General features: G+C 42.4%; 3 protein-coding genes across 6 annotated transcripts in view; 1 reads left to right on the forward strand and 2 right to left on the reverse strand.

The window, feature by feature from the left end:
- Nucleotides 1-320: 320 nt before the first annotated feature.
- On the reverse strand, nt 321-8212 carry L3HYPDH (trans-L-3-hydroxyproline dehydratase). Of its 2 annotated transcripts, XM_075843577.1 has the most exons (5): nt 7432-8094; nt 5097-5266; nt 4799-4921; nt 3456-3593; nt 321-788 (listed from the first exon to the last, which is right to left on the reverse strand). In XM_075843577.1, exons 1-5 carry the CDS (start codon nt 7913-7915, stop codon nt 663-665), a joined length of 1041 nt encoding a protein of 346 aa, XP_075699692.1. In that variant the 5' UTR covers nt 7916-8094; the 3' UTR covers nt 321-662. The 2 variants fall into 2 exon arrangements, with proteins under 2 accessions (XP_075699692.1, XP_075699693.1); XM_075843578.1 differs by lacking the exon at nt 3456-3593 and having other exon boundaries at nt 7432-8212.
- Nucleotides 7460-26611, forward strand: JKAMP (JNK1/MAPK8 associated membrane protein). 2 transcript variants are annotated; one of them, XM_075843580.1, is made up of 7 exons: nt 7460-8253; nt 10863-10954; nt 13233-13387; nt 13930-14136; nt 22937-23168; nt 24420-24496; nt 25281-25370. In XM_075843580.1, exons 1-6 carry the CDS (start codon nt 8250-8252, stop codon nt 24456-24458), a joined length of 729 nt encoding a protein of 242 aa, XP_075699695.1. In that variant the 5' UTR covers nt 7460-8249; the 3' UTR covers nt 24459-24496; nt 25281-25370. The 2 variants fall into 2 exon arrangements, with proteins under 2 accessions (XP_075699695.1, XP_075699694.1); XM_075843579.1 differs by having other exon boundaries at nt 7467-8253; nt 22937-23118; nt 25281-26611.
- Nucleotides 26434-27170, reverse strand: part of CCDC175 (coiled-coil domain containing 175) — a 52719-nt gene continuing 51982 nt past the window's right edge. The window contains exon 20 of one of the 2 annotated variants that reach the window (XM_075843575.1): nt 26434-26655. In XM_075843575.1, coding sequence (XP_075699690.1) covers nt 26627-26655 — 29 coding nt within the window. In that variant the 3' untranslated portion in view covers nt 26434-26626. The remainder of the gene's footprint in view (nt 26656-27170) is intronic. The other variant, XM_075843576.1, reaches the window with a different exon arrangement.

The following is a 27170-nucleotide window of genomic DNA, read 5'->3' on the forward strand; positions in this document are numbered from 1 at the left end:
TAAATACTTGTATTCCCCATGAAATAACAATTCTGGAGCATCTTTACTTAGAACTGTATGTTGCACCGATCCTCTGTTATGCCTGCTAGAAATGTATAAATAAATTGACAACTGGGTGTTACCATTCCCCTTGTCAAAGGGGCGTGTCCCTAAAGTCTCACTCTGTCAGTACTGATTGGACATTGTCAGACATTGTAGGAACACGCCCCCAACTGATAACACCCAGTTGTCAATTTATTAATACATTTCTAGGAGGAATAATAGAGGAACAGCACAACGCAGAGTTTTAGGAAAAGATGCACCAGAATTGTTATTTCATGGGGAATACAAGCATTTACTAAAACAGACGTGTCAGGACTGGGGACAGATCCTCTTTAAAGGGCATCTGTCCTCACAGTTAGGGCATTTATGAGACAACCTACCAAGGTAAAGTCCATGGGTGCATCTGTTCATTTCTAAATGACTTTACTCAGGCAAAAGTTACTGCTATATAAGCCCCTCTTGGTACCTCATTGGGCAAGAGGGGGGATCAAACTGTGGTTCAGTCATAGAATTGGGGGTCTGTTTTGGTGGGTAAATGCTCTACCTTGGTAGAGAAATCTCAAGGGCTCAGTCTAGTGACCGATGTCCATCAATGGCAAAAGGAAATATAATGTGGATTGTTATTTCAGCAGAAATCCATCCTTCAGAGGGTCATCACTCTCCAGAGTAAAGGTTGCCGCGCCGGTGTAGTGAGCCTGACCAGACACCTCCACAATCACCGCTTTGTAGTCACCACACACCGTTTCCTGGAGAAGACAGACATGAATCAGGAACAGACAATGCCTTCTCTAGATAATATTATAATGAATTATGTTGCTATTTAGGTTATAGTAAGAATGATTTCTCTATCAGATCAAATAATTTGTTGTAGGAATTAAAATTTAATGGGAATTTTGAAGCCTCACAACTACTGACAGAGCCGTATAGGGGTGCAGGAGGTCGTTGTACACATACATTTTGCTTCGGCCATGCACGGCCGAGCAACCGACGTTTAATTCCTTGGCGCAGCAGTGACAAGTACCACTCTCCTTTCTAAGTGACGGCACTAGCGGCCAATCAGAAGACCACTAGAGCCGTCACTTAGCGTGCAGTGAGGAGAGCGAAGGAACATTTGCATATCAAGTGCCACGCCGTGGAAATTAACCCCTTAGTGACCAGCCCATTTTAGGCCTTAATGACCAAGCTATTTTATTCGTTTTTCTATAGTCGCATTCAAAGAGCTATAACGTTTTTATTTTTTCGTCTACATGGCTGTATGAGGACTTGTTTTTTGCGGGATTAGTTGAGCTTTTGAATAGCACCATTTTTGGGTACATATAATTTTTATATTAACTTTTATTAACCTTTTTGGGGGGGGATTATTAAAAAAAACTGAAATTCCGCCATTGTTCTATGCGTTTTTAAATTGACGCCGTTCACTGTGCGACGTAATTAACATGTGACCTTTATTCTATGGGTCGGTACGATTACGGCGATACCACATATGTAGAGGTTTTTTTATGTTTTACGACTTTTGCACAATAAAAACACTTTTGAACTAAAATTATTTGTTTTTGCATCGTCGCTTTCCAAGAGACGTAATTTTTTTATTTTTCCATCAATGTAGTGATTTTTTGGGCTTGTTTTCTGCGGGACAAGACGTAGTTTTGAATGGTACTGTTTTGGGGTACATGGGACTTATTGATTCATTTTTATTATGACTTATTTGGGGGGCAATGGAAAAAAATTGCAATTTCGCCATGGTTTTTGGCGTTTTTTTTTTACGGTGTTCACTTTGCGGTTTAAATTACATATTAACTTTATTAATGGAGTCATTACGGTCGCGGCGATACCACATATGTGTACTTTTTTTTTTTTTTTACACTTTTACTAAATAAAACCACTTTTTATGGAAAAAAATTGTTTTATTTATTTTTTTACTGTACTTTTTATTAATAATCTTTATTTCACTTTGATGACTGATTTTATTAGTCCCACTAGGGGACTTTACTGTGCGATGTTCCGATCGCTGCTATAATGCTCTGGTATACTTCGTATACCAGAGCATTATTGCCTGTCAGTGTAAATCTGACAGGCAATCTGTTAGGACGTGCCTCCGGCGCGTCCTAACAGGCATATGTCCAGGGCAGACCTGGGGGCTTTTATCAGTCCCCCGGCTGCCATGACACCCCATCGGAGACCCGCGATTGCATTCGCGGGCCGCCGATGGGTGACAGAGGGAGCGCACTCCCTCTGTAAACAAAGTTAAATGCCGCGGTCGCTATTGACGGCGGCATTTAACGGGTTAAACGGCCGCGATGGAAGTAAACTTTGATCGCGGGCGTTGGAGCAGGAGCTCAGCTGTCATCAGACAGCAGAGCCCCGGCTTCTGCCTGCACGGGAGACCCGTGCAGGACTTAGACTAGGCTGACGTGAAAAGGCGTCAGCCTAGCCTAAAGCCCATTAGTGACTCACGTGAAAAGGCGTATTAGTGGTCACTAAGGGGTTAAACATCGTTTTCTCCGTCATGCAACTCGCATGACCGAGACAAAAGGTATGTTTACAATGCCCTCCCCTGACCTATCAAGGGGATTTGGCATAAACATCAACCAGTATCTATGTAGGGCATTTTAGCCTTAGGGTCAGTTTACACGGCAGATTTAGAATGGAGGGTCCCAACGCAAAATCTGGTGCAGAATTATTCCTGCTGTCGGCAGGAAGATTCCTCTTCCCAATGGGAAGTTGGGGGGGAATAAGCCCGAAGATCGGGCCGCACACTTCTTTTTTCATGTTAGCTAAAAGAAAAAAAAAAGCCAGCCAGCGGAAAAAAGAAGCGCTCGACTCCCATTGAGGCAGAATTTTGCGGCGGGTTCCAACGCAAAAATTCTGCCATGTGAACAGGGCCTTAAACTTGGGTTCCATTGTAGCACCAGTGAGTCATAGCAAAATCATAGCCCATGACTTCTACGTTTCCCTCTGAAGGAAAAAAAAAGTCTCGAGCAACTTACCGAGGTGGCTTGCAACTATTATTCCTCATAGGGAAACAATAAAGTAAAGGTGCAAATAACGTTAATGATCCGCAGGTGACACCATGAAGTCCTAGCCTGATAGAGAACCAATAACTTAAAGTCTTCCCTATTCCTGGGCATTGCAGCAGAATCTGAGTAGTGAGGATTGGCCTCTACAATCCCACATAGGGTGACTACTGATGTGCCCCATAATCTAGAGGCTGAGCCTCAGCAATTCATCTTGTATTCCTTCTCAGATGGTGGAGGTGCAGGAAAAGCTTCTGCTGGCCGTCTCGATTGAAGATGACTGCGATGGGATCTCCACAGTAGAGACATGCGAGCGCTAGATAAAAGTGTGCGATAGACACGTGTGCTACAGAAGAGCATATTATATATTACGTGGTGTGGGATACAGACTGGAAATACCTTCACTGCTTTTCCAGTGAACAAGGATTCTGTGGCACCGCTCTTGAAGGCCCGGGTTTGCTCCAGCTGTATTAAGCCTTTGTGGTACTGTAAAGCAATACGAGCGGTGACTCCGGAACCGGTAGGACTGCGATCAACCTGATCATCGAGAAAATAAACACGTACAATAAGAGGATTTTGAAATGTAGACGATGAAGGATGAAGTAGACAATGTTGAAATCCAATACGCCGATCCTTTTTTCCCCGACGGCTGTCATTGAGGGGGAACTGTGGGCTCATTGTTGGATGATCCCACCAAAATAGTCTGGCTGGCTAGCTTTGATCCAATATATATGGCCAGCTTCATGTCACTGAAAAATAAGCAGTTCCCGGAGTTCTCATTATTGCAAAAGCTTTCTATGATTAATGGGTTGTCTGCTTTAGCCAAAAAGTGCCCTATTTGCATTATGAGGTAACAGAGGTGTTCCCCGAATTGTGGACCCCCCTTCTCACTAGCCCGAGCAGTAAGCAAATCTCTTTCTTATTCAGAACCGCTGGAGTCCATAGAAATCAATGACTTTAATAGGACATTGTTAAAAGGATTCTCTGCTTTGGAGCATGCATATTAGAGCATATGGATGGAATATAATGGGAGGGTCCTACATTTGGTTCCCTCTTCCTGAACAGCTCTTTCTAACCTCTATGCGTAGGGTCCATGTATTTCAATATGTGTCATTTAATACTTTATTTACTCCTTAGTTGATTGTGGGGGGTCCCAGGACGGGAGCCATGAATCGTAGTTTCAAATTGATCAGAGAATTCTATATACTGCATTTCCTTTATGTATATCATATATCAGCCTGTATTCTGGTCTATGGTTTAATAGCCCGAGTCCGCTGATAGAGTGCCAGGAAAACGTCTAGGATTAAGATTTCCTTATCATTTTATCACTTCTGCCAATACAAAATAGACAATCTTAATAATGGAGGAATTATTAAATGTTGTATATTCCTTCCACTCAGCCATTTAACCCATTTTTGCAGATCTTACATTGTAGTAAACAGGATTTAAATTTTCTTTTTAAACCATAGCATGACCTTTTCATTTCAGATTTGTCGTGGATTGCATTTTAATGGGAAAAACTGCATGAAAAACGTTTATTGCAGTTATCCATGGAAGCAGATCTAGTAACATTATTCTAATCTCATACAAGCGAGTTGCAATACCAGACACAGCCCTTAGACAAGAGTGGCGCTGTTCCTGAAACCCTTTTTTCTGATGTCAGACAATGCCTTTAATTGGATAGCATTCACTAATTGTTGCAATTCATATGGCAATAGTTTACAGGTGGCTGTCGTCTGTACCTGGGAATCCGCAAACACACAGATATTGGCTGTGGGTTCTTCGCTATACGCATCTTTTCCATCAGTTATTATGGTGCCATATAAGAAAGCCAGGTCCTCGCTGTCCGGATGGCTGATTGTAACCTGCAGAACAGTTCAGAAATCCTGTTAATGACAATGGTGGCAGAGAGGACATGGGGTTGTTACTATTATTAATCGGAATGTGAAGTATTAGTCTTATTAGAGGACACGTGAATGATTGGCCACGTGCAGTAGACAGGACATCGCAGTCCTGGGAGGAGGTGGTAGAATACGCTACCTGCGCCTTTACAGCATCTGACACAGCAGCTGCGGCATCTACAAGATCTCGTGTCCTTGAAGTGCAAACATCCAGTCCAAACCGCTCTGCGCTAACAAAGGCGTAGAAAGCGCCCCCATATGAAATGTCCACTACTACCTTGCCATAGCCGGGGACGTCAACCGTGACATCTGGATACATAAAATACCAGGAGAGAACATTCAGATATCTGTTTCCAATAGACGTAGACAAGTTCCAAAAGATGCATGGCTTAATAGTTACCAAGTGTCTGCAACATGAGTAAAGCCGCGCATACCCGATAGACACTGGCATAGCCAACGAGTCACGATAAAATCATAGGTTTACAGCGTCACTTTATAGGGAATAAGCTGAAGTGACCTGGGTAACTGGCAGGGCTCCTAAAGGTCAGACCCTCGCAATCATGTTATGTCCTAGTGATATGCCATAACAATAAATAATGGGAATACCCCTTTAACCCTTCCTGCACAGTGCCGTAAATGGCAGGTGTAATAAACAGCGGACATCCCGCAGCAATGGATGGAATAAGATAACTCAAATCCCACCCATTAAACCTCTTAGATACAGTGGTCAATAGTGACCATGGCATCTAAATGGTTAGGCAGAGGGAGTGGTCCCATAGTTATATAAAATTATAGAAAAAAAATATATAAAAATTTAAAGTAACAAAAAAAACAAAACCTTTTTCCAAAAAAGTGCTTCTATTAGGTACAAGGTTAAAAATATTAAAAAAATAAAAATACATACACATATCCTATGGGATTTAAAGGCTATGTACACCTATGGAAGGAAAACATATTTTTTTTTAATTAAATCAATGTGTTATGTAAGCAATTTTTAAATTCACTTTAAAAAAAAAAAAAAAAAAAGCTTCAATGTATACCTAGAAGTTGTATCGTTCTCTCTCCGCTTAATCCATACGTCAGTTTAGCTGATCTGACTGAGAGCGGGTCCTGCGTGTCTATGACACACAGGATCCAGAGGATATCAATCACATGACCAAATCGGCAGAAAGAGAACGATATAGCTGCTGAATATACAGGATAAAAAAAAAAATATATATATATATATATATCATTTATTTATTTTAAAATAAAAGTGAATTTAAAAGTTGCTTCAAAACACAATACATTTAATAAGAAAAAAAATTCCTCCCAAAGGTGTACATAGCCTTAAATCACAAATAGTACATATGATGGATACGATAAATATGCTGTTCAGTATAAACACCATTCATTTCAATGCACTTATGCCGAAAACATTGAAAAATATGACCCAATATGTCATTACATGAGCACAAGGTGCAGCAGGGCACTATATGGGCACTATATCAGAGTAATGCAGTAGTGAGGAGCCATAGGAGGCAGTCAGGTACTGTTGTATATAGGGCACCTTGAAAAAATATACAATGGTAATTCAATACAGTCTTTGCCTGTACACAAGATGCAGTTACGTGGCGGAGTAAGGGACTGTACAGGGTTAGGTACCTACAGGAACTATATGAGGCACCAAGAGAGATTATACAGGAGTAATGCAGTACTGTACATGTCATTATTACCTGTGCACATGGCACCGTTGGGCACTACGAGGTGCCGTCGGTGGTATGTGGTGCTCGCTCATGTACTATACAGAGGAGTAATGTGGTACATGTCATTATCTGTGCACAGGAGCTGTTGGGCACTATGGGGTGCAGTCAGGTGGTATGTGGGGCACCCTCAGGTACTATACAGAGGCGTAATGTGGTACATGTCATTATCTGTGCACAAGGCGCTGTTGGGCACTATGGGGTGCAGTCAGGTGGTATGTGGTATACCCTCAGGTACTATACAGAGGAGTAATGTGGTACACGTCATTATCTGTGCACAGGGCGCTGTTGGGCACTATGGGGTGCACCCTCAGGTACTATACAGTAGTAATGCAGTACTGTACATGTCATTACCTGTGCACAGGGCACTATGGGGTGCAGTCTGGTGGTATGTGGGGCACCCTCAGGCACTATACAGTAGGAATGCAGTACTGTACATGTCATTACCTGTGCACAGGGCACTATGAGGTGCAGTCAGGTGGTATGTGGGGCACCCTCAGGTACTATACAGTAGTAATGCAGTACTGTACATGTCATTACCTGTGCACAGGGCACTATGGGGTGCAGTCTGGTGGTATGTGGGGCACCCTCAGGTAATATACAGAGGAGTAATGTGGTACATGTCATTATCTGTGCACAGGGAGCTGTTGGGCACTATGGGTGCAGTCAGGTGGTATGTGGGGCACCCTCAGGTACTATACAGTAGTATTGCGGTGCGGTTAATGGGATTACCTGTGCACAGGGTGAAGGCAGGGACACTCTGGAAGCGCACTTTGCCGCTGCGGCCCCCGCTGTATGACACATAGGCCCGCACGAGGCCGCAGGGGCAGTGTATATTTATCGGGGTCTCCGGACCCTGAGGCTCTACTAGCCCGTAGTCAACAGCAAAGCGTCCCAGGGCGATGACTGCGTGTCCGCACATGGTGCTGTAGCCGGCATTGTGCATGAACAGCACCCCCAGCTGCGCATCCGCCTCCTCACTGGGCACCAGCAGCGCCCCGTACATGTCCTGGTGTCCGCGAGGTTCCAGCATCAGCACCCTGCGCACCCAGTCCATGTTCTCCCGCACCCAGCGCCTCTTCTCCAGCAGCGTGTTCCCGCTCGGTACCGGCGCCCCGCTCAGCACTATTCGCAGGGGCTCCCCGCCAGTGTGCATGTCCACCACGGACAGCACCGGGCCGTCATTTGGGGGTAACCGAAACTTCAGAGCCGACATGACTGGAGCAGAGTCTTGACTGTGGGCAATATTACATTTACGTCAATCAGGAAGCGACCAGATTTGTTTTGGGCAAACCAATAAATGCTTCAAAAGAAATGACTTCCTTATCAGATCCTATAATCTAATATCCAGCTCTATAACTAATTATGCATTTACTATGGCAACGAGTAAATTGTGTAGAAACATTGCCCACAGTAAAGATGGCGGCCACGCCTTCTCGTTTCTCAAGATCACTCAAACGACGTAAGGAGTGACGTCACGACATCCGCAGAACCAGACCCGGAAGTGTTGGTTATGTCTGCAGGCTGGAGATCCCTGACCCTGGATCCTGATGGGTAAGTCATTAATATTCCGGTTCTCGTAAGGAAGATGACTATGAGGGTGCCTGGGATCTACTGTTTATATACAGGCTCTGCCCATAGTAGTCACCGTATAAGGGCTCAGCATTCAGCATGGCTATGCACCCTGGCTGCCCACAATCCACTAGACTCATTCACATCACATATCAGTGAGTAGTCTGCCCTGTAATATGATTATAATCCTCCAACGATCATATTCCCCAGTCTGTATGACTGTCCACCTCCCACTCTGGGCCCCTATGTATAAAAAGTGGAGGTTTCCCATAGCAACCAATCAGATTCCACCTTTTATTTTCTAATCTGCAGTGTAAAATTGAATCTAATCTGGTTGCTATGGGCAACTGCTCTGCATCTTCAATGATTTTAATAGCAGGCCCTCTGTGTCTTAAAAGAGGTTTCCAACCAAAAAGATAAATCTTCCCCCCAAATTAAAAAATAATAACGTTTGTAATATACTTACCACTTAAATTCTGCTCGGGTCTTTATCCAATGGCCTCCATTAGTGCCTGGCGCTATATTTTTTTACATCCTGGCATAATGATGTGTTATCCATAATGATGTCACACGTGACCATGGCGGGCGGCTTTTTGTCATTGTATCGTGTTCTGGCCTGTAGACGTCATAGAGGGGGCTCAGGACCCCCTATGAAGTCAGTGGATTATACATATCTGGCACCCTGGCACAATTCACTGCTGGCCAGAGAAGCTGGAACCACAATAACCATTTGTCTGACTCCGTTACGTCACTATGGATGATATTTTACTGCAGACGGCAGCAATTTGTAGTTGCGGTCATGCAATCTCATTATGGATTGGTAAAATTGGTAACAAATTTATCTTGCGAGCGTTAACATTTTTATTATACGCTTACGGTATTACATATCCCTGTTGTATGGATCCGTTATACAGTGGTCATAGACTGCTATAGACCCTTATTGTACTTTCCTAAAAAATTATGGTATGCGCAACCATATGCCGTATAACGGAAGTATTCTCCCCATTGCTTCTAGGTGAGAATAAAGTGCCATGCGGAGTGCCTACGAGTCTATTATACAGACACATAGGGTCTTCATGTGCTGCCACGCAGAGTCTGTGCACATAACAATGGCCTGGGTAAAGAACTAGTGTAGTATGTGCTGTATTGCCCACATTGCTAAACGCCAGGCTATACCTGGCATTGTCCACTACCACTTTTAGTGCGGTTTACCTTTGTTGAATCTTTGATTGCATTATCAGTTCTCTAATACCTTTTACCCCAAAACTACCCTGATTTAGAAGCCAAGGTTCACCAGTGGTGTGAATGAAGGACAGTCCTATATGCATCTGCCTGGGGGCCGATCTCAATGGGGCAGATTACCTACCTGCATCTCAAATGCATAACATTTTTAGCATTTTGGCTCATTTAATTTTAGACTCATTTAAAGGCTATGTACATCTTCGAAAGCAATTTTAAAAATAATGTGTATCAGTGTGTTTGGTGTCTTTTGGTAACTCGTTTTTATTAAAAATAATTTGTACTTTTTGAGATACAGCTGCTTTGTATCCTGTCTACAGAGCAGCTGTATCTTGCACTGAGACCTGAATCCGTCAGGTCAGCGGGACTGACGGGTTCAGCGTCAGTGGGTCCTTGTGCCTCTGACACGCAGGATCCAACTGTTACCGATTACAGTTCATAACTTAGATGTGATCGATAACAGGTGGATCCTACGTGTCAGAGGATACAAAGCAGCTGTATCTAAAAAAAACAATGATACTGATATGCAATTTTTTTACTTTTTTTTTTTTTTTTTAAATTGCTTTCGGAGGTGTACATCGCCTTTACAACCAGATGTTTGCACCTCAGTAGACACTTAAGAAAATTTTCTAGAAAAGGGCGCAAGGCTTAGTGGGGAAGGAGGGTGTCTTAAAATGCGCCAAACAAAACCTGAGCCAACCAACCATTGGTATAAGGAAGAGCAAAGTGTCTAGTAAGCACTACCAGGATAAATTTGGGGAATCTCCCGACTGCTTGGTCTAAGTTTATAATAAATCTTAAATGTATAAATCTTAGACCGCTTAGTAAATCTGCCCCAATGTTTGGAGTAAGGAGATCTAAGGGATGAGCAAATTAATCCGTCTAATATGCAAATGTCCGGTCTTCTGCCATGTGCCCCTTCGGCTCCTGTCTCCGTTACATTCAAGGAGACAGGTAAATCCGCGAGGACCTGCGCTGATCATAAAAAAACAATGCAGCAAATCTGTCTTGATCGTCCTTGCTTGTGTTTACAGCTCCTACGCACAGATATGTGTCTCCGTGGTTACAAGCTACAAACAGCCCCTGCCATACTTCCTTGCACCAGTCTCCTATTTCTTTGAAACGTATTTGCAGTAGCGGACAAGTACTAGCGGGGGTAGTACTGCAGGAACAGGTTTTGTTAGTCTGTAACCATGGAGACACAACGATCTGCAAAGGAGCTGTAAATAGAAAACGTTACTTATGTCTATTTGCAAAGCTGCACATACCATTTTACATGACAATTTTCAGCAGATGGATATTATGAGTATACATAAAACTTCTCTGACATTATCTTGTATCTACCTTTGCAGCTGTGGATACAGGAAAAACATGCATTGGCCTTTACTGTGGAAAACATGTTCTTTTCTCAAATGGATCAAATGAAACCTTTGGAGAATGTGGGGTGAGTTATATCTCCTTTATATGTATTTGTATCATTCACGATTTCTGGGCTTGGATCGCATGATAGATCCATTTAGAAGATAAAAAGGGGATGTTTTTTTATTCAAAGTTTGAACGTTACATGCGGAGTTGCCCCTTTGCGTTGCAAATCCACGGTGAAAATCCATGGCATTTCCGAAGCAGAATGGGCATGCTGCAGATTTGACATTTTTCAGCATACCCTGAATTCCGCATGGATTTTTTTTTCCCTAACGTGTATGGGGTTATGAAAACCTTATCATTGTGTATTGTACTGGAATCCGCACCAAAAATCTGCGACATCTGAGCATTAGCCAAAGCAGAGGACTTCTGCCTCTAAAGGACTCGTCTTCTCTATGCATTATGGAAAAGCACTATATCACTAAATACTGTGCGATGCTTCATTCCTCCTGCACCTTTTTATTTATTGCTGTTATAGCGCCAACATGTTCCGCAGCGCTGTACAGAGGATGTCCCCATTGCAGCTCACAATCTAAATTCCCTCTCTATGTTTTTGGGGTGTGGGAGGAAACTAGAGTAGCCGGAGGAAACCCACGCAAACACAGGCGGAACATACAAACTCCATGCAGATGTCGTCCTTGGTTGATCAGTCGACCGGTCATCTAAACTAGGGTGGTCGAAACTGGACAATTCTTTACGGTCCCTGAGGCCTCTTGACACATATGATGCTCCAAGATAGTTCATGCAACATAGTAAATGCCACATCAAAATTTGCTCCCTCTCCAATCAGAGAATTGAGGGGCCGTTTTGAATGCACCTGTTGTCTTCTGCTTTTTTGGGCACCTTATTAAAGAGGCTCTGTCACCACATTATAAGTGCCCTATCTCCTACATAAGGAGATTGGCGCTATAATGTAGGTGACAGCAGTGCTTTTTATTTAATAAAACGATCTATTTTCACCACTTTATTAGCAATTTTAGATTTATGCTAATGAGTTGCTTAATGCCCAAGTGGGCGTATTTTTACTTTAGACCAAGTGGGCGTTGTACAGAGGAGTGTATGACGCTGACCAATCAGCATCATGCACTCCTCTCCATTCATTTAGGCAGCGCATAGGGATCCTGCTAGATCCTTATGTGCCGTCTTATACTGACACATTAACAATACTGAAGTGTTTAGACCGTGAATAGACATTCCACGGGATGTCTATTCACAATCTCTGCACTTTGTTACTCTGTCTGTGGTAGTTACAGCAGACGACGCGTAATCTCGCGAGATTACGCAGTAAATGACAGGTTACGAGATTATGCTTCCTCTGCTGTAACTACCACAGACAGAGTAACAAAGTGCAGAGATTGTGAATAGACATCCCATGGAACGTCTATTCACTGTCTAAACACTTCAGTATTGTTAATGTGTTAGTATAAGACAGCACATAGTGATCTAAAAGGATCCCTATGCGCTAAGTAAATGAATGGAGAGGAGTGCATGATGCTGATTGGTCAGCGTCATACACTCCCCTGTACAATGCCCACTTGGTCTAAAGTAAAAATACGCCCACTTGGGCATTAAGCAACTCATTAGCATAAATTAAAATCGCTAACAAAGTGGTGAAAATAGATCGTTTTATTAAATAAAAAAACACTGCTGTCACCTACATTATAGTACCGATCTCCTTATGCATGAGATAGGGCACTTATAATGTGGTGACAGAGCCTCTTTAATGCCCTTTGATGATGAAGAATATTTAAAGGGGTTTTTCAGTCCACAAAATCTGATGGCCTATCCTCAGGATAGGCTATTAACAGCTGATGGGTCGGGGTCCGACTCCCAGCACCCCCGCCGATCGGCTGTTTTGAAGGGGCCACAGCACTTGTATGAGCGCTACTTCTCTTTCATTTCTAGTTGCTCACTGTGAATTGTCGACACACTTGTAGTGACAGTTCACAGTATTACAGCCTTCTCCTATTCACTTGAGTGGGAGAAGGCGGTAATACTGTGAACCGCCGCCGCAAGTGTGTCCGCAATTCACATAAGTAGAAATGAAGGGGAAGCAGCGCTCTTACGAGTGGCTGCGGCTCCTTCAAAACAGCCGATCGGCGCTGGGAGTTGGACCCGGACCGATCACATATTGATGACCTACCCTGAGGATAAGTCATCAATTTTTTGGGACTGGAAAATCCATTTAAAGTACCTGTGCCTCGTAGTAGCTAAAAGCACGTAAGGTAAACCGCCAAACTTCTTGCCTTCCTTATTAAAGTCACTAGTAAATCTAAGACTTCTGTATGTCTGTCTTTCAGGCATGCCCTCGAGGTCAGCGGACCGATTCTAACAGCATCTGCCGCCAGTGTATAGGGACTCCTGAACTTTATGACTGGCTGTATTTAGGATTTATGGGCATGCTTCCACTTATATTACACTGGTTCTTCATCGAGTGGTATTCTGGTAAAAAGAGGTAATAGCAGTGTTATTTTCTCTTCATATTCAATGTCAATTGTTTCTTATTCTTTAGAAATGAAATAACTTGAGAACATTCACTAGCACTGCATTAGGCCTCGTTCACATCGGCATTCAATTTTCCATTGTTCTGCTCCGTCAGAGGAGCAGAATAACGGAAAAACCGGAAGTGCTTGTTCCGTTGCACGACGGACACCACCAGCGGCCAACGGAACCCATTGACTTTAATGGGTTCCGTTGGGGTGTCCGTGCTTGTATCGGAAACAATAGTGCTGCATATTGTCTCTGATATTCCTGGCCAGATTTGCAATGGAGCCCCCAACATGATGTGAACGAGGCCTTAGCGGAGTTATCTGGGAATACGGTATATAAGGAACTGAATACTAGACATGCTCTAACTTTATAGTATAGTCATTATTATATATTTATTATTGCACTATGTTCCCTGAGTGCTGATCTTGTGGGAACCACTGCTGTGGGTAGTAGTCCTGACAGGTTTATGTATATTTTGTGTCCTGCTCTAACGTCCCATCTCTTCAGTTCCAGTGCACTTTTCCAGCACATCACGGCCTTGTTCGAATGCGCTGTAGCTGCCCTGATAACTATACTGGTCAATGAACCCATTGGATATCTACATATTCGCTCCTGTGGAGTGGAAAAACTTTCTGATTGGTATACAATGCTGTATAACCCCAGCCCGGACTATGTCAACACTGTGCACTGTACACACGAAGCCGTTTATCCTCTGTAAGTGTCTCCTCTTCACGTAATATTCATAGTCTGATCTAGTGGTAAATGGAGTGCTCCCTGGCTGGTCGTTTTATAGATCATAATATGACATTTTTTTTCTCTTACCTATGGCTATTGTGTCCTAACCAAGGTTTTCAGATAATAGGAGACCCTAGCAATTGGCAGGTATATATTGAATATAGAAGGGACAAGATGTGCCTAGAGCACATTGAAACCAATTTCCCAATTGCTAAACAGTGTAGTTAAAATATAACTTTTATTATTTTGCTATTAAAGATGTCCATGGGGACATAACACTCAGCACAAACGGTTAAAATTAGTAGCCAATATTGCTTCAGCACACGCTCTGTATTCACTCGGTCTGCATGTGTTACCAGACGGAGTGTAAATACTCAATTGCCAAGTCTCGTGTCAGCAGCTGCAGACTGCCGAACTATAGTGGATACGATGTGGTATGCGTGCTCAGAATTGCCAAGCAGGTTAGGCTTATTAAAATAATAGATTTAGCCCCCCCGACATGTTTCACTGTCAACACAGCGTCCTCAGGGGATCAAAACGGGGCTAGTGAGCGCGCGTGTAGATTGTCAGTCCCTTTAAAAGTTTGTGATTATCCTCACACAGGGTTCACCTGTGTAAGAACCAATTGGAGCTCAGTACAAGGACCGAGCCTCCACAGTGAGAGATTGACACATGTATTGGCCAATATGTGAGCCGTATGTGTGACCAATAGGGTTGTGTTAAGTGCGCATGGGCACTAACAGCACGGCTGGACTTAGTAATTTTTCTTGCTTTGACACTGTTTTCGGCGTCTGCGTACAAGAGGCACCGATGGTCTTAGTTAATTTTCAAGGTTAGTAACTGCATGTGCGCATGTCTAGGCACTTAGAAAAAAGATCACTAGATGAATCTCTGTAATAAAGATATACCATCACTATAAAGAAAGTATAAATAGCCTATCAAGATGCAGATCACGTTTAAAGTAACATGACCACGGACAGGCTTGGTTGAACGTCCAGAGATGACTTGGACAGTATCTGAAATAGGGGTCTAAGTGTGTTAGGGACATGATGGTACCGTATTCGCAGTCATATTTAACTAAGTACTCCGAAGTTTTAGTGCGCATGTCTAAGCACTTAGTAAATGCATCAGCAGGGAGTTCTCCTACCGATAGGGTACATATTATAATAAATGCATATATTTATATCACAAGTCCACCTATACTTCCTCAAGAAATACGGCTCAGCCTCACTGTATTGGTTCAAGTAAAGGAAGGAGGGGAGAGGACCACAGGGACGGACAATTAGTCCAATGGACATAATAGACTACATGAATAGTCAATGTAGAAATATATTGTCTCTTTTTACAATGGAGATAGGCATTGGTCTTAATGACCAGATGACAGCTGTCAATATATATATATATATATACATATACACATATGTATACCAATTGTGGCATTAGAGATTAGGGCGATTATAAAAAGGCTGCAAAGGTGAATCCTTCATTTAGCCCATTTGGGCTTAGGGATCTGAGCCTATGAATCCATTTTGCTTCTTCTTGCAATAGTTTTTTATCAAGATTCCCAGCTCTGGGACCCAGCTTAACTTGGGTGATGCCCCAAAATTTAAGAGCATTAATGTTTCCTTGGTGGTGAAGTCTAATATGTTTAGAGAGAGGTGTATCCTCCTTCATATTAATCGTACTTTTGTGCTTCGAGATCCTTCTGCGGAGTTGTTGAATGGTCTTGCCCACGTATAATTTTGGGCAGGGGCACTGTGCGGCATAAACGATACCACTACTTTGACAATTAATGAATTGTTTTATGGTAAAGGTCCTCCCATCAACTGGGTTGGAAAAGGTTTTGGTCGTCGGCATCAAAGGGCAAAAGGAGCATCTGCCACAGGGAAAGGAGCCCTGTATTGGGGGCGGAAGCCACGTTTTTTGTTCAGTTAATGGTCTCGAATAGTGACTATGTGTTAGATATTCGCGGAGGTTCTTACCTCTCCGATAAGTGATGTTGGGAATATCAGAAATTGTGTCACAAATGTCACTGTCTGTTAGTAAAATAGACCAGTGTCTCTTTAAGATATTTTTAATTTGATATGAGCAATTATCAAAATTCCCTATGCATCTTATGAGGGAAGATGGTTTATTAACAGCCAGAATGGATTTATCATTCTCCTTTTTCCCATGTAGCAGATCATCCCTCGATGTTGCCCTAGCCCTAGCATAGGCTCTATGCAGGGTTTTCTTTGGGTATCCGCGCGCGAGGAACTTTTTATATAGTGTATCACATTCTAATTGGAAGGTGATTTCTTCAGAACAGTTTCTTTTTGCTCTCAAATACTGTCCGATAGGAATACCTTTTTTGAGGGCCGGCGGATGGAAGCTTCCCCAATGCAGGAAACTGTTTGTTGCAGTTTCTTTTCTGTAGATATTAGTTTGTACTGCCCCACCAGGATCCAGGGAAATTTTTAGGTCCAAGAAGTTAATTACATTTGTGTGTATAGTGTAGGTGAATTTCATCCCAATATGATTAGTGTTGATAATATCCATGAAGTCGGAGAAAAGAGCAGTGTCCCCCTCCCAAAAGATAAGTATGTCATCTATATATCTACCCCAGAAGGAAATGTGACAAGTGAAAGGGAGTAGATCGTCGTTGAAAATTAAAGTGTCCTCCCACCATCCCAAAAATAAATTTGCGTAAGTGGGTGCACAAACAGTGCCCATGGCCGTGCCTTTAAGTTGGTGGTAGAATTTATTGTCGAAAAGAAAGTAATTGTGTGTGAGTAAAAATTGTAATAAAGATACAGTGAAGTTGTTGTGTGCCTGAAACTGAGTCCCCTTAGTGCTCAAAAAGTGTCGGACAGCACTAAGACCCAGATCGTGATTGATATTGGTGTACAGTGACTCAACATCAATAGTGGCTATTAGTGTAGTGGAAGAGACGTTAGTCCCCTGGATCCTGGTGAGGGTGTCTTTTGTATCTCGTAAAAACGAGGGCAGAGCTGTAACAAAGGAAGACAGTATTTCGTTTACGTATGTACTGATACCTTGCGTTAAATTGTCATTACCGGAGACAATTGGTCTACCAGGTATTGGTGTGACATTTTTATGTATTTTGGGCAAGGCATAAAAAGTCGCCAGAGTAGGTGTTGCATTATACATCGATTTGAATTCCTCCGGTGATATTATTCCATTTGACCTTGCATTAATCAGTAGTGTACGTAATTCAGATAGATATCGCTCAGTTGGATTACCATCCAATACCTTATATGTAGATGTATCGTTAAGGAGTGTCTGGACCATCGAGACATAGTCTTTACGATTAAGAATAACAATATTGCCCCCTTTGTCAGAGGGTTTGAATATAATTTCTTCGTTTTTGCTAAGTTCATCCAGTGCTATTTTCTCTGATTTACTGAGATTACTTCGAAGCTTTTGTTTTTGCGATTGAAGTTTTTTCAGATCAGCACTAACCATTTTAACAAATATATCGATATGTGGATATTGCGATATAGGAGGTGTTAGTCGTGACTTCGGTCGTAGTGTAGAGAAAGGGCCAGTAGCCATATCAGCTGGGTATTCATTTTCATTTGCTAGCTCTTCTAGTGCCTGTAAGGTAGTCAGTTCAGTATGATTAAAAGCAGTAGTATCATCCGATTTGTTCTTGAAATATTTATGTAAGGCAAGCTTTCTTGCAAATAAATTGACATCTTTGGTCCAAGTGAATTCATCAAAATTTGGAGTAGGAGTATATGATAGGCCTTTACATAGAAGTGATTTTTGCTGTGAACTAAGTTCAAATTGTGAGAGATTTACTACTTGCATATCATCTGACAAACGGTTGTCACTGTGTGTCACTTGGTCTGGCTCCATGGTGTGTTGTGCAGACCTAAAAAAGGGAGCGCAGAAAAGGTGTTTGTGGGTGCTGAAACTATGGAGCTCGTGTTTCCCATGTTCACAACATTCCTCATAGGGCCATCCGTGTGTTTTCCCATAGGAAGTGGGGTGCTGGGTGTCACCGTTGTGGGTATGTGGGACGCTGAGGGGATAGAAGGGGCAGCATATGTAGAGATAGCTGACGTAGCTGAAGTAGCGGTACGTTGTCCATTGTGAGCTGTCCATATTGGTGATATACCTTTAGGGCCGGTAGGTGTTCTTTTAGACGGATTATATTTTCTATTTTTTATTTTTCGTTTGGCTCCTAGTCTATTGTCGTCAGACGGTAGTCTGGACTCCTCTGTGCCAGATACGTCTGACTCAGAAATATCAATAGATCTGTTGTCACGATTATGAAAGGGAGTAGAAGGAGCACGGCTACGATAGGTATATATCTGACCTGTGTCAAAGTCTCTGCGATCTCTAATATATTTTCTATGTTTTCTCTCCTTTATTTCTCTCTGTAGATGTTCAATGTTTTTTTGTAGTTTTGTTTCACATTCACAATATTCTGGTGCTGAACTGAAGGTCTGAATATCTTGAATCTCTTTTTCTAGTTGTGAGCCAACCTTGAGAAGGTCTCTTTTCTCAAATTCTAATAGATATTGCATTAGACGCAGGGAACTTTCAGTTAGTATTTTTTCCCATCCCTTAATGAAATTTGTATCACTGCGATATAAATTAGGTATTAGATTAATACGTAGACCTCTGTATATTATTTGTTGTTGTAGATATGTTTCTAAACTGGTAATTTCCCAGCAGGATCTAACATACTGCTTATAAGTTTTCTGAAGGTCTCTAAAGGCAGTGTGTACATCAAATTGATGTAGTGGTACGTTTTCCGTGGAGAAGACGAATAGAGCCTCAGAGGCCAAGTCATCTGGATTCAGCTTTCTTGATAGAAAATTTGCCATCGCCTGATTAGTGGTATATATATATATGAGTAGAATATCTCAATAGAAGACAAAAAAGGGGTCAAGATATATAGGGTGATTAACCCAATTGGAGAACAGAATGGATTCATAGGCTCAGATCCCTAAGCCCAAATGGGCTAAATGAAGGATTCACCTTTGCAGCCTTTTTATAATCGCCCTAATCTCTAATGCCACAATTGGTATACATATGTGTATATGTATATATATATATATATATATATTGACAGCTGTCATCTGGTCATTAAGACCAATGCCTATCTCCATTGTAAAAAGAGACAATATATTTCTACATTGTCTATTATGTCCATTGGACTAATTGTCCGTCCCTGTGGTCCTCTCCCCTCCTTCCTTTACTTGAACCAATACAGTGAGGCTGAGCCGTATTTCTTGAGGAAGTATAGGTGGACTTGTGATATAAATATATGCATTTATTATAATATGTACCCTATCGGTAGGAGAACTCCCTGCTGATGCATTTACTAAGTGCTTAGACATGCGCACTAAAACTTCGGAGTACTTAGTTAAATATGACTGCGAATACGGTACCATCATGTCCCTAACACACTTAGACCCCTATTTCAGATACTGTCCAAGTCATCTCTGGACGTTCAACCAAGCCTGTCCGTGGTCATGTTACTTTAAACGTGATCTGCATCTTGATAGGCTATTTATACTTTCTTTATAGTGATGGTATATCTTTATTACAGAGATTCATCTAGTGATCTTTTTTCTAAGTGCCTAGACATGCGCACATGCAGTTACTAACCTTGAAAATTAACTAAGACCATCGGTGCCTCTTGTACGCAGACGCCGAAAACAGTGTCAAAGCAAGAAAAATTACTAAGTCCAGCCGTGCTGTTAGTGCCCATGCGCACTTAACACAACCCTATTGGTCACACATACGGCTCACATATTGGCCAATACATGTGTCAATCTCTCACTGTGGAGGCTCGGTCCTTGTACTGAGCTCCAATTGGTTCTTACACAGGTGAACCCTGTGTGAGGATAATCACAAACTTTTAAAGGGACTGACAATCTACACGCGCGCTCACTAGCCCCGTTTTGATCCCCTGAGGACGCTGTGTTGACAGTGAAACATGTCGGGGGGGCTAAATCTATTATTTTAATAAGCCTAACCTGCTTGGCAATTCTGAGCACGCATACCACATCGTATCCACTATAGTTCGGCAGTCTGCAGCTGCTGACACGAGACTTGGCAATTGAGTATTTACACTCCGTCTGGTAACACATGCAGACCGAGTGAATACAGAGCGTGTGCTGAAGCAATATTGGCTACTAATTTTAACCGTTTGTGCTGAGTGTTATGTCCCCATGGACATCTTTAATAGCAAAATAATAAAAGTTATATTTTAACTACACTGTTTAGCAATTGGGAAATTGGTTTCAATGTGCTCTAGGCACATCTTGTCCCTTCTAACCAAGGTTTTAACCCCTTTCCCGCACCATGACGTAACTGTACGTCATGGGGCAAGGGCAGAAGTATAGAGAGGTCTCAGCCCAAAAGTCTGCTCCATACATTGCGGGTGTTAGCTGTGTATTAGTGGTTAGAAAGAGGGGGCGGCATCTGCCTTTTTTTGTGCTCTTATTAAGGCCTCATGCACACGAACGTGCTTTTGCGGCCGCAATTCTCCCGTGGATTTCATTCCTATGGGGCCATGCACACGACCGTAGTTTCCACAGTCCGTGCATGGCCCCAGAGCCCGGAACGCAGAAAGAACGGGCAAGGCTGATTACGGCCGTGTTCTGCGGTCCGGGCCCATTGAAAATAATGGCCGCGGCTATGTGTACGGCCCACGATTTGCGGGTGGCTCGCGGCTGACAGTCCGCTGCCGGCCAACCCGAAAATCATGGCCGTGCATGAGGCCTAAGCCCTGCCAGATGCTTAAAGGGCTATTCCCAACTTATGATATTTATGGCATATCCACAGAATGTAATTCCCACACTTATATCAAGGACTCGTTCTCGATATCCTTTGGATATGCCATAAATGTCTAAGTTGGGAATAGCCCTTTTATAGGAGCTGGTAAAAAAAATAATTGTTTTTTATTTGTAAAATTAGCAAATCATTAAGGTAACTACTGTATATACAGTGAAGGAAATAAGTATTTGATCCCTTGCTGATTTTGTAAGTTCGCCCACTGTCAAAGACATGAACAGTCTAGAATTTTTAGGCTAGGTTAATTTTACCAGTGAGAGATAGATTATATATAAAAAAACCAAACTGAAAATAACATTGTCAAAATTTTATATATATTTATTTGCATTGTGCACAGAGAAATAAGTACTTGATCCCTTTGGCAAACAAGACTTAATACTTGGTGGCAAAACCCTTGTTGGAAAGCACAGCAGTCAGACGTTTTTTGTAGTTGATGATGAGGTTTGCACACATGTTAGATGGAATTTTGGCCCACTCCTCTTTGCAGATCATCTGTAAATCATTAAGATTTCGAGGCTGTCGCTTGGCAACTCGGATCTTCAGCTCCCTCCATAAGTTTTCTATGGGATTAAGGTCTGGAGACTGGCTAGGCCACTCCATGACCTTAATGTGCTTCTTTTTGAGCCACTCCTTTGTTTCCTTGGCTGTATGTTTCGGGTCATTGTCGTGCTGGAAGACCCAGCCACGAGCCATTTTTAATGTCCTGGTGGAGGGAAGGAGGTTGTCACTCAGGATTTGACGGTACATGGCTCCATCCATTCTCCCATTCATGCGGTGAAGTAGTCCTGTGCCCTTAGCAGAGAAACACCCCCAAAACATAATGTTTCCACCTCCATGCTTGACAGTGGGGACGGTGTTCTTTGGGTCATAGGCAGCATTTCTCTTCCTCCAAACACGGCGAGTTGAGTTAATGCCAAAGAGCTCAATTTTAGTCTCATCTGACCACAGCACCTTCTCCCAATCACTCTCCGAATCATCCAGATGTTCATTTGCAAACTTCAGACGGGCCTGTACATGTGCCTTCTTGAGCAGGGGGACCTTGCGGGCACTGCAGGATTTTAATCCATTACGGTGTAATGTGTTACCAATGGTTTTCTTGGTGACTGTGGTCCCAGCTGCCTTGAGATCATTAACAAGTTCCCCCCGTGTAGTTTTCGGCTGAGCTCTCACCTTCCTCAGGATCAAGGATACCCCACGAGGTGAGATTTTGCATGGAGCCCCAGATCTCACCCAGCGTCTTACTTATGGTTTTGAAGCCCATTCCAGCCTTGTGCAGGTCTATGATCTTGTCCCTGACATCCTTAGAAAGCTCTTTGGTCTTGCCCATGTTGTAGAGGTTAGAGTCAGACTGATTCATTGAGTCTGTGGACAGGAGGCTTTTATACAGGTGACCGGGTAAGAGCTGTCTATAATGCAGGCACCAAGTTGATATGGAGCGTGTAACTGGTCTGGAGGAGGCTGAACTCTTCATGGTTGGTCGGGGATCAAATACTTATTTCTCTGTGCACAATGCAAATAAATATATATCATTTTGACTATGTGATTTTCGTTTTTTTTATATAATCTCTCACTGGTAAAATTAACCTAGCCTAAAAATTCTAGACTGTTCATGACTTTGACAGTGGGCACACTTACAAAATCAGCAAGGGATCAAATACTTATTTCCTTCACTGTAAACCCCGCACCGATCAGCTGCTCCGGCTGCCTCCAGGCGCCAGATGTTTTGAAGGGTATGCAGTAGTTAGGCCGGAAGCAGATGACTCCGATCACTGCATAGCGGTCGTTCTGCAGTAGTCGGAGGATTTGTGCTAATGGATGATGACCACATCCAGAAGTAGTTATCCTTATTATATGGCATGTAGTGACGCTGAAGTAGCAGCTATGTGTGTCGACAGTGTAAATATTGCACAATACCCTTAAAATGATATTATTTTTATATCTAATGTATTGCTATCATCCACAGGTACACAATGGTCTTCATTTACTATGCATTCTCCTTGGTGTTGATGATGCTGCTCCGACCTCTTTTAATAAAGAAGATCGCCTGTGGTTTAGGGAAGTCGGATCGTTTTAAGAGCATCTATGCAGCGCTGTATTTTTTCCCAATCCTAACTGTGATACAGGCTGTAGGAGGTGGATTACTGTGTGAGTCAAATATGGGACAGTGGAGTGGGTACAGTGGGGTACATCATATAGTAAGTTATGTGGTTATTGGACTAAAATACATAAAATAAATACTAGTCAAGCTGTCAAGGTATCGCACAAGGTCACACTTATGATCAGGTTTAATAGGATGACCCCGTCTATACACACTATTGGGGCTTGTAGATATCCTAGAGGTGGATCTCCCGCTCACAGACCTCCTGTATTAGCCAGAATGGAGCTGCTGCAAAGAGTGGTTGTCACTCTGGAGGACTTTGCACAACCACGTACTTCATAGTCGCCAATTGACTTCAATGGGCACATTTTAATACTGTAGATCTGCCTGCAGATGATCAACATATTTAAGGGGTTTTCCCACAAATAACATTTATCACCTATCCACAGAATAGCTGAACCTCCACTGATAGCTGGAATGGGGACCCCCATCCCCACTCACTGGGATGGCCGTGACTCATTCAGCAGGATATAAATTGGTAGACACTAGCCAATGTCTGGGCCAATTTTATAAGACACTATATGGGGTAGCATACGCAATGCCTTAAAGGGGTTGTCCCACGGAGGACATTTATCACACAGGGATTCCCACCGATAACTAGAATGGGGGTCCAGAGCCCCCCCCCATTCCTCCTCACTGCATAATCACAGTGAGAAGGAGTGTGTATGAAGTGGCGGTCGAGCATGCACAGTGTCGCTCCATTCATTGTCTGACGGACACAGCAGAGTACAGCACGCAATAGATATTGGATGGAGCAGCAGGGCACATACGTCACCACGGCTTCAATCAAACTCCTCCTCACTGTGCTCATACACTGAGGAGGAACGCCCGATCTAGTGATCGGTTGGGGTCCCAGCGATCCAGCTGTGGTAGGTGATAAATGTCCTTCATGGGAAAACCCCTTTGGTTGATTTTATTTTTTTTTATATGGAAATTTGAGGTGCCTTCTGCATTGTAGGGGTGTTTGGGTTCTAACAATGCACATTATTTCCTTATGACATCAGAAGACAACATGTGACATCTGTACTGTCCTTTTCTACACTGAGCTATTACCAGGAGACACGTAGTATAATGACTTTTGTACTGTCAATAATATGACATTCATACATTGCATTGCTTCTTGCGGTGGAGAACCGTACAATGCGTTCTTTGTGTGCGCGGCTGGATTCTGAGTCACAATTTAACTAGCATTGTTGGTGTATTCTCGCCTCGGTCACCTCTGCACCTGTCTCTTACGGGATTCTCCATCATTCATCATCTAACCTGTTGTTTCTTTTCACTTTTCAAGATTACGCCTTTCCATACATCATTCTGGTGTTATCACTAATAACGCTGGCTGTGTATATGTCTGCATCAGAGATCGAGGTAAGGACAGAATCTTGCGTGTCATGTTCAGGGCTATTATTACAGTCCACTGACCCTTTAAATGGGCTCCTGATATATTTGCACAAACTCATTGTGACTGAGATGAGAACGATCTTCGTTATTCCGCTGCAGTCCTACATTTACATCTAAATGAGCTTGTGTTTGGACATCACAGTTTTAACGCTAAATGAACAACTATCTGATAATTCTGTGGTTGTATTCGGATTGTTTTTAAAACCGTTTATAGTTGGAGGTCATTAAAAAAATAATTTATTGGGTTTAGGTACCAAAAAATTTATTTTATCTGACAGTAATGGGACGTGATAAGTGGCAAATTATTAAAAATTCTGGATTATCAGTCAGAAAAAAAATCTACTACTATAGCGGAACCACTGTAGCGATGTGTGACTATTGATGTATTGGTTGCTATCCCTGACCCCTCTGATTCACTCTGTCTTGCTAACCTGTTTAGTTTTTATTATTATTAACATCATTTTATAATTTTGTCATGTCTAGATCAGTAAAAATTATTAGAATTGTCAATAGAACGGTCCCCTTTAAGAGCAAGGGCATTCCAACAGACAGAGGTTGTTTTATGACAGCCTGTGTCTGCGGTGCCAAACAGCAGCCTGTATTCTGTCACGGGCCTTGCAGTAAAGGGATTGAATCTAATAAGTATCGTAGGGAATTGCTAATATAATCTCCTTAATATATAGAACTCTAGATTTACTGTTTCTGTATCCTACTATAATTGTTTGATATCTGCCTATATTTTTCTTTATAGACTTTTAAGGATCTCCTGGTGAGGAAGAAACGACTGGTTGTTCTCTTCAGTCACTGGCTAGTTCATGCCTATGGGATTATCTCCATTTCCAGAATGGATAAACTAGAACGGGACTTGCCTCTCCTGGCATTGGTTCCGGGGCCTACACTCTTCTACTTGCTTACCGCCAAATTTACAGACCCATCACGGATACGTCTGGAAGAAGGTAGTGGACATTAACCGGGGTGCAATACCAACGAAAAAGACAACTCAGAAAGCCATGAGCTTGAGGTAGATGACTGAGATGTATCAGCATTCCTGGACATGGGCAAAGGCAATACAATGGAGACAGCCATTTTATCCGCTACTCTATTATCTGAACACAACCTATGATTTCACAAGGAGCCAATAACAAAAATTTTTACTTCACGGGATGGAGCATTTGGCTTGTGAATAAGCATGGACTAGATATGTAGAAGGGCCACGTTCTCATTGATGTGACCGGCTGCTTCCAAAATGTGCAAGGAACCAGCAAATGTTATTGAAGCCTTTTCCTTTATCTTAAAGCTTTGTTCCTATAGACTGCAAAATCTTCCATCCTCAATTGTAGCTAATATCATAATCATGCTACGGTACCTGAAGTATTAATAGGGAATATGGTACTGCTGGGTAGAGCATGCTGGGACTTCACCGTGAACTAGAGGGCACTTTTAGTAAAATTTACAAGCGTAATAAGATTCTGCAGAGCGCTGAAGCTATTAAAGGCGTAAACCCATAATCATTATTTATCACCTATCCACAGGACCCCCACCGATCACGAGTACGTGCTTACCTTTCCGTGCCTGGGAGCCCCGTAGGAATTGAGCGGTAGGGTGCATGATCGACCACCGCTCCATTTATTTCTATGGGTCTGCCGAGCGCTATCTTTGAGAGCCCCATAGAAATTAATGGAGTGGTGGCCGAGCATGCGCACTACCGCTCCATCCCTATGGGCCTCCCAGGAACTGAATGGTAAGCCCTTTCTGGGGTTACCAGCAGTCAAACCCCCACCAATAAGATATTTTTCACCTATCCCGAGGATAGGTGATAAATAATGATTATGGGAGAACCCCTTTAAAATAACCTCATACACACACCGCCTACTTCAGGAACGATGGGCACAGGCTGCGTCTTCATATTGTGTCTTCTAAACCTTTGAAAATGTATTTATTTTAGAATTCTGTTTGTTTTGTGGATATATTTGAAGGTAAGTAAATGGAATTTTATTTGTGTTACTTTTATACATTGATTTCTGTGATATACAGTTTGGTTTGATGTGCCCGTAAACAATAAAACCTTCTTCAAGGAATGGGTGTCGTTTTCTTAAGTTATTTGGAAGTAATTGTTGCCTTTTTTCCTGAAAGCAAAAGAAAATTATTATTTTTTTTAAAAAAAACAATAAAATATTTAAGAAAGTGACAAATTATACGACAATTATCTTTATATAACTTTCATATACATTATGCAATAACTGTTCTTTGTGGCGTTCACAAACTTTTCGGAATCGAGTGCAATTTTCATTGGAAGTCTTCTGACCTACCAGTATTGTAAGGAGATTATAGATCATCTTTGCCTTGAGTTGAATCTAGCCCAAAACGGCAAGGCCGTACAGCTGACCATGTGTCACCATGCCACTCATTGGGGGCCAAACTGGCAAAATGCTTAATGTCCACATTTTACCATAATTTTTTTTTTCCCGATTCTTATCTTAAAGAGGACCTGTCCCCTCTCCTGACATGTTTGTTTTAGTGCATACCTGTATTCCCCTTAAAATCTCAGTTCTTGAACATATTTTCTTAGAAGTCTGCATTGTTCTGTTCCTTTGTTTTCCCCTACAAATGTAGCATAAATTCCCCTTGTCAAAGGGGCATG

The sequence above is a fragment of the Rhinoderma darwinii genome, chromosome 12 (assembly GCF_050947455.1).
Source record: "Rhinoderma darwinii isolate aRhiDar2 chromosome 12, aRhiDar2.hap1, whole genome shotgun sequence".
NCBI classification, from domain to species: domain Eukaryota; kingdom Metazoa; phylum Chordata; class Amphibia; order Anura; family Rhinodermatidae; genus Rhinoderma; species Rhinoderma darwinii.

Excerpts from the sequence above, each read along its gene's own strand:
- L3HYPDH (XM_075843577.1), bottom strand. The coding sequence starts at position 7,915 with ATGTCGGCTCTGAAGTTTCGGTTACCCCCAAATGACGGCCCGGTGCTG. Across the intron at positions 3,594-4,798 it reads GTGTGTTTGCGGATTCCCAG|GTTGATCGCAGTCCTACCGG; the intron begins GTACAGACGACA and ends CTCGATGATCAG. Across the intron at positions 789-3,455 it reads TCACTGGAAAAGCAGTGAAG|GAAACGGTGTGTGGTGACTA; the intron begins GTATTTCCAGTC and ends TGTCTTCTCCAG.
- JKAMP (XM_075843579.1), top strand. Across the intron at positions 13,388-13,929 it reads TGGTATTCTGGTAAAAAGAG|TTCCAGTGCACTTTTCCAGC; the intron begins GTAATAGCAGTG and ends CCATCTCTTCAG. Across the intron at positions 24,497-25,280 it reads TGTCTGCATCAGAGATCGAG|ACTTTTAAGGATCTCCTGGT; the intron begins GTAAGGACAGAA and ends TTTTCTTTATAG.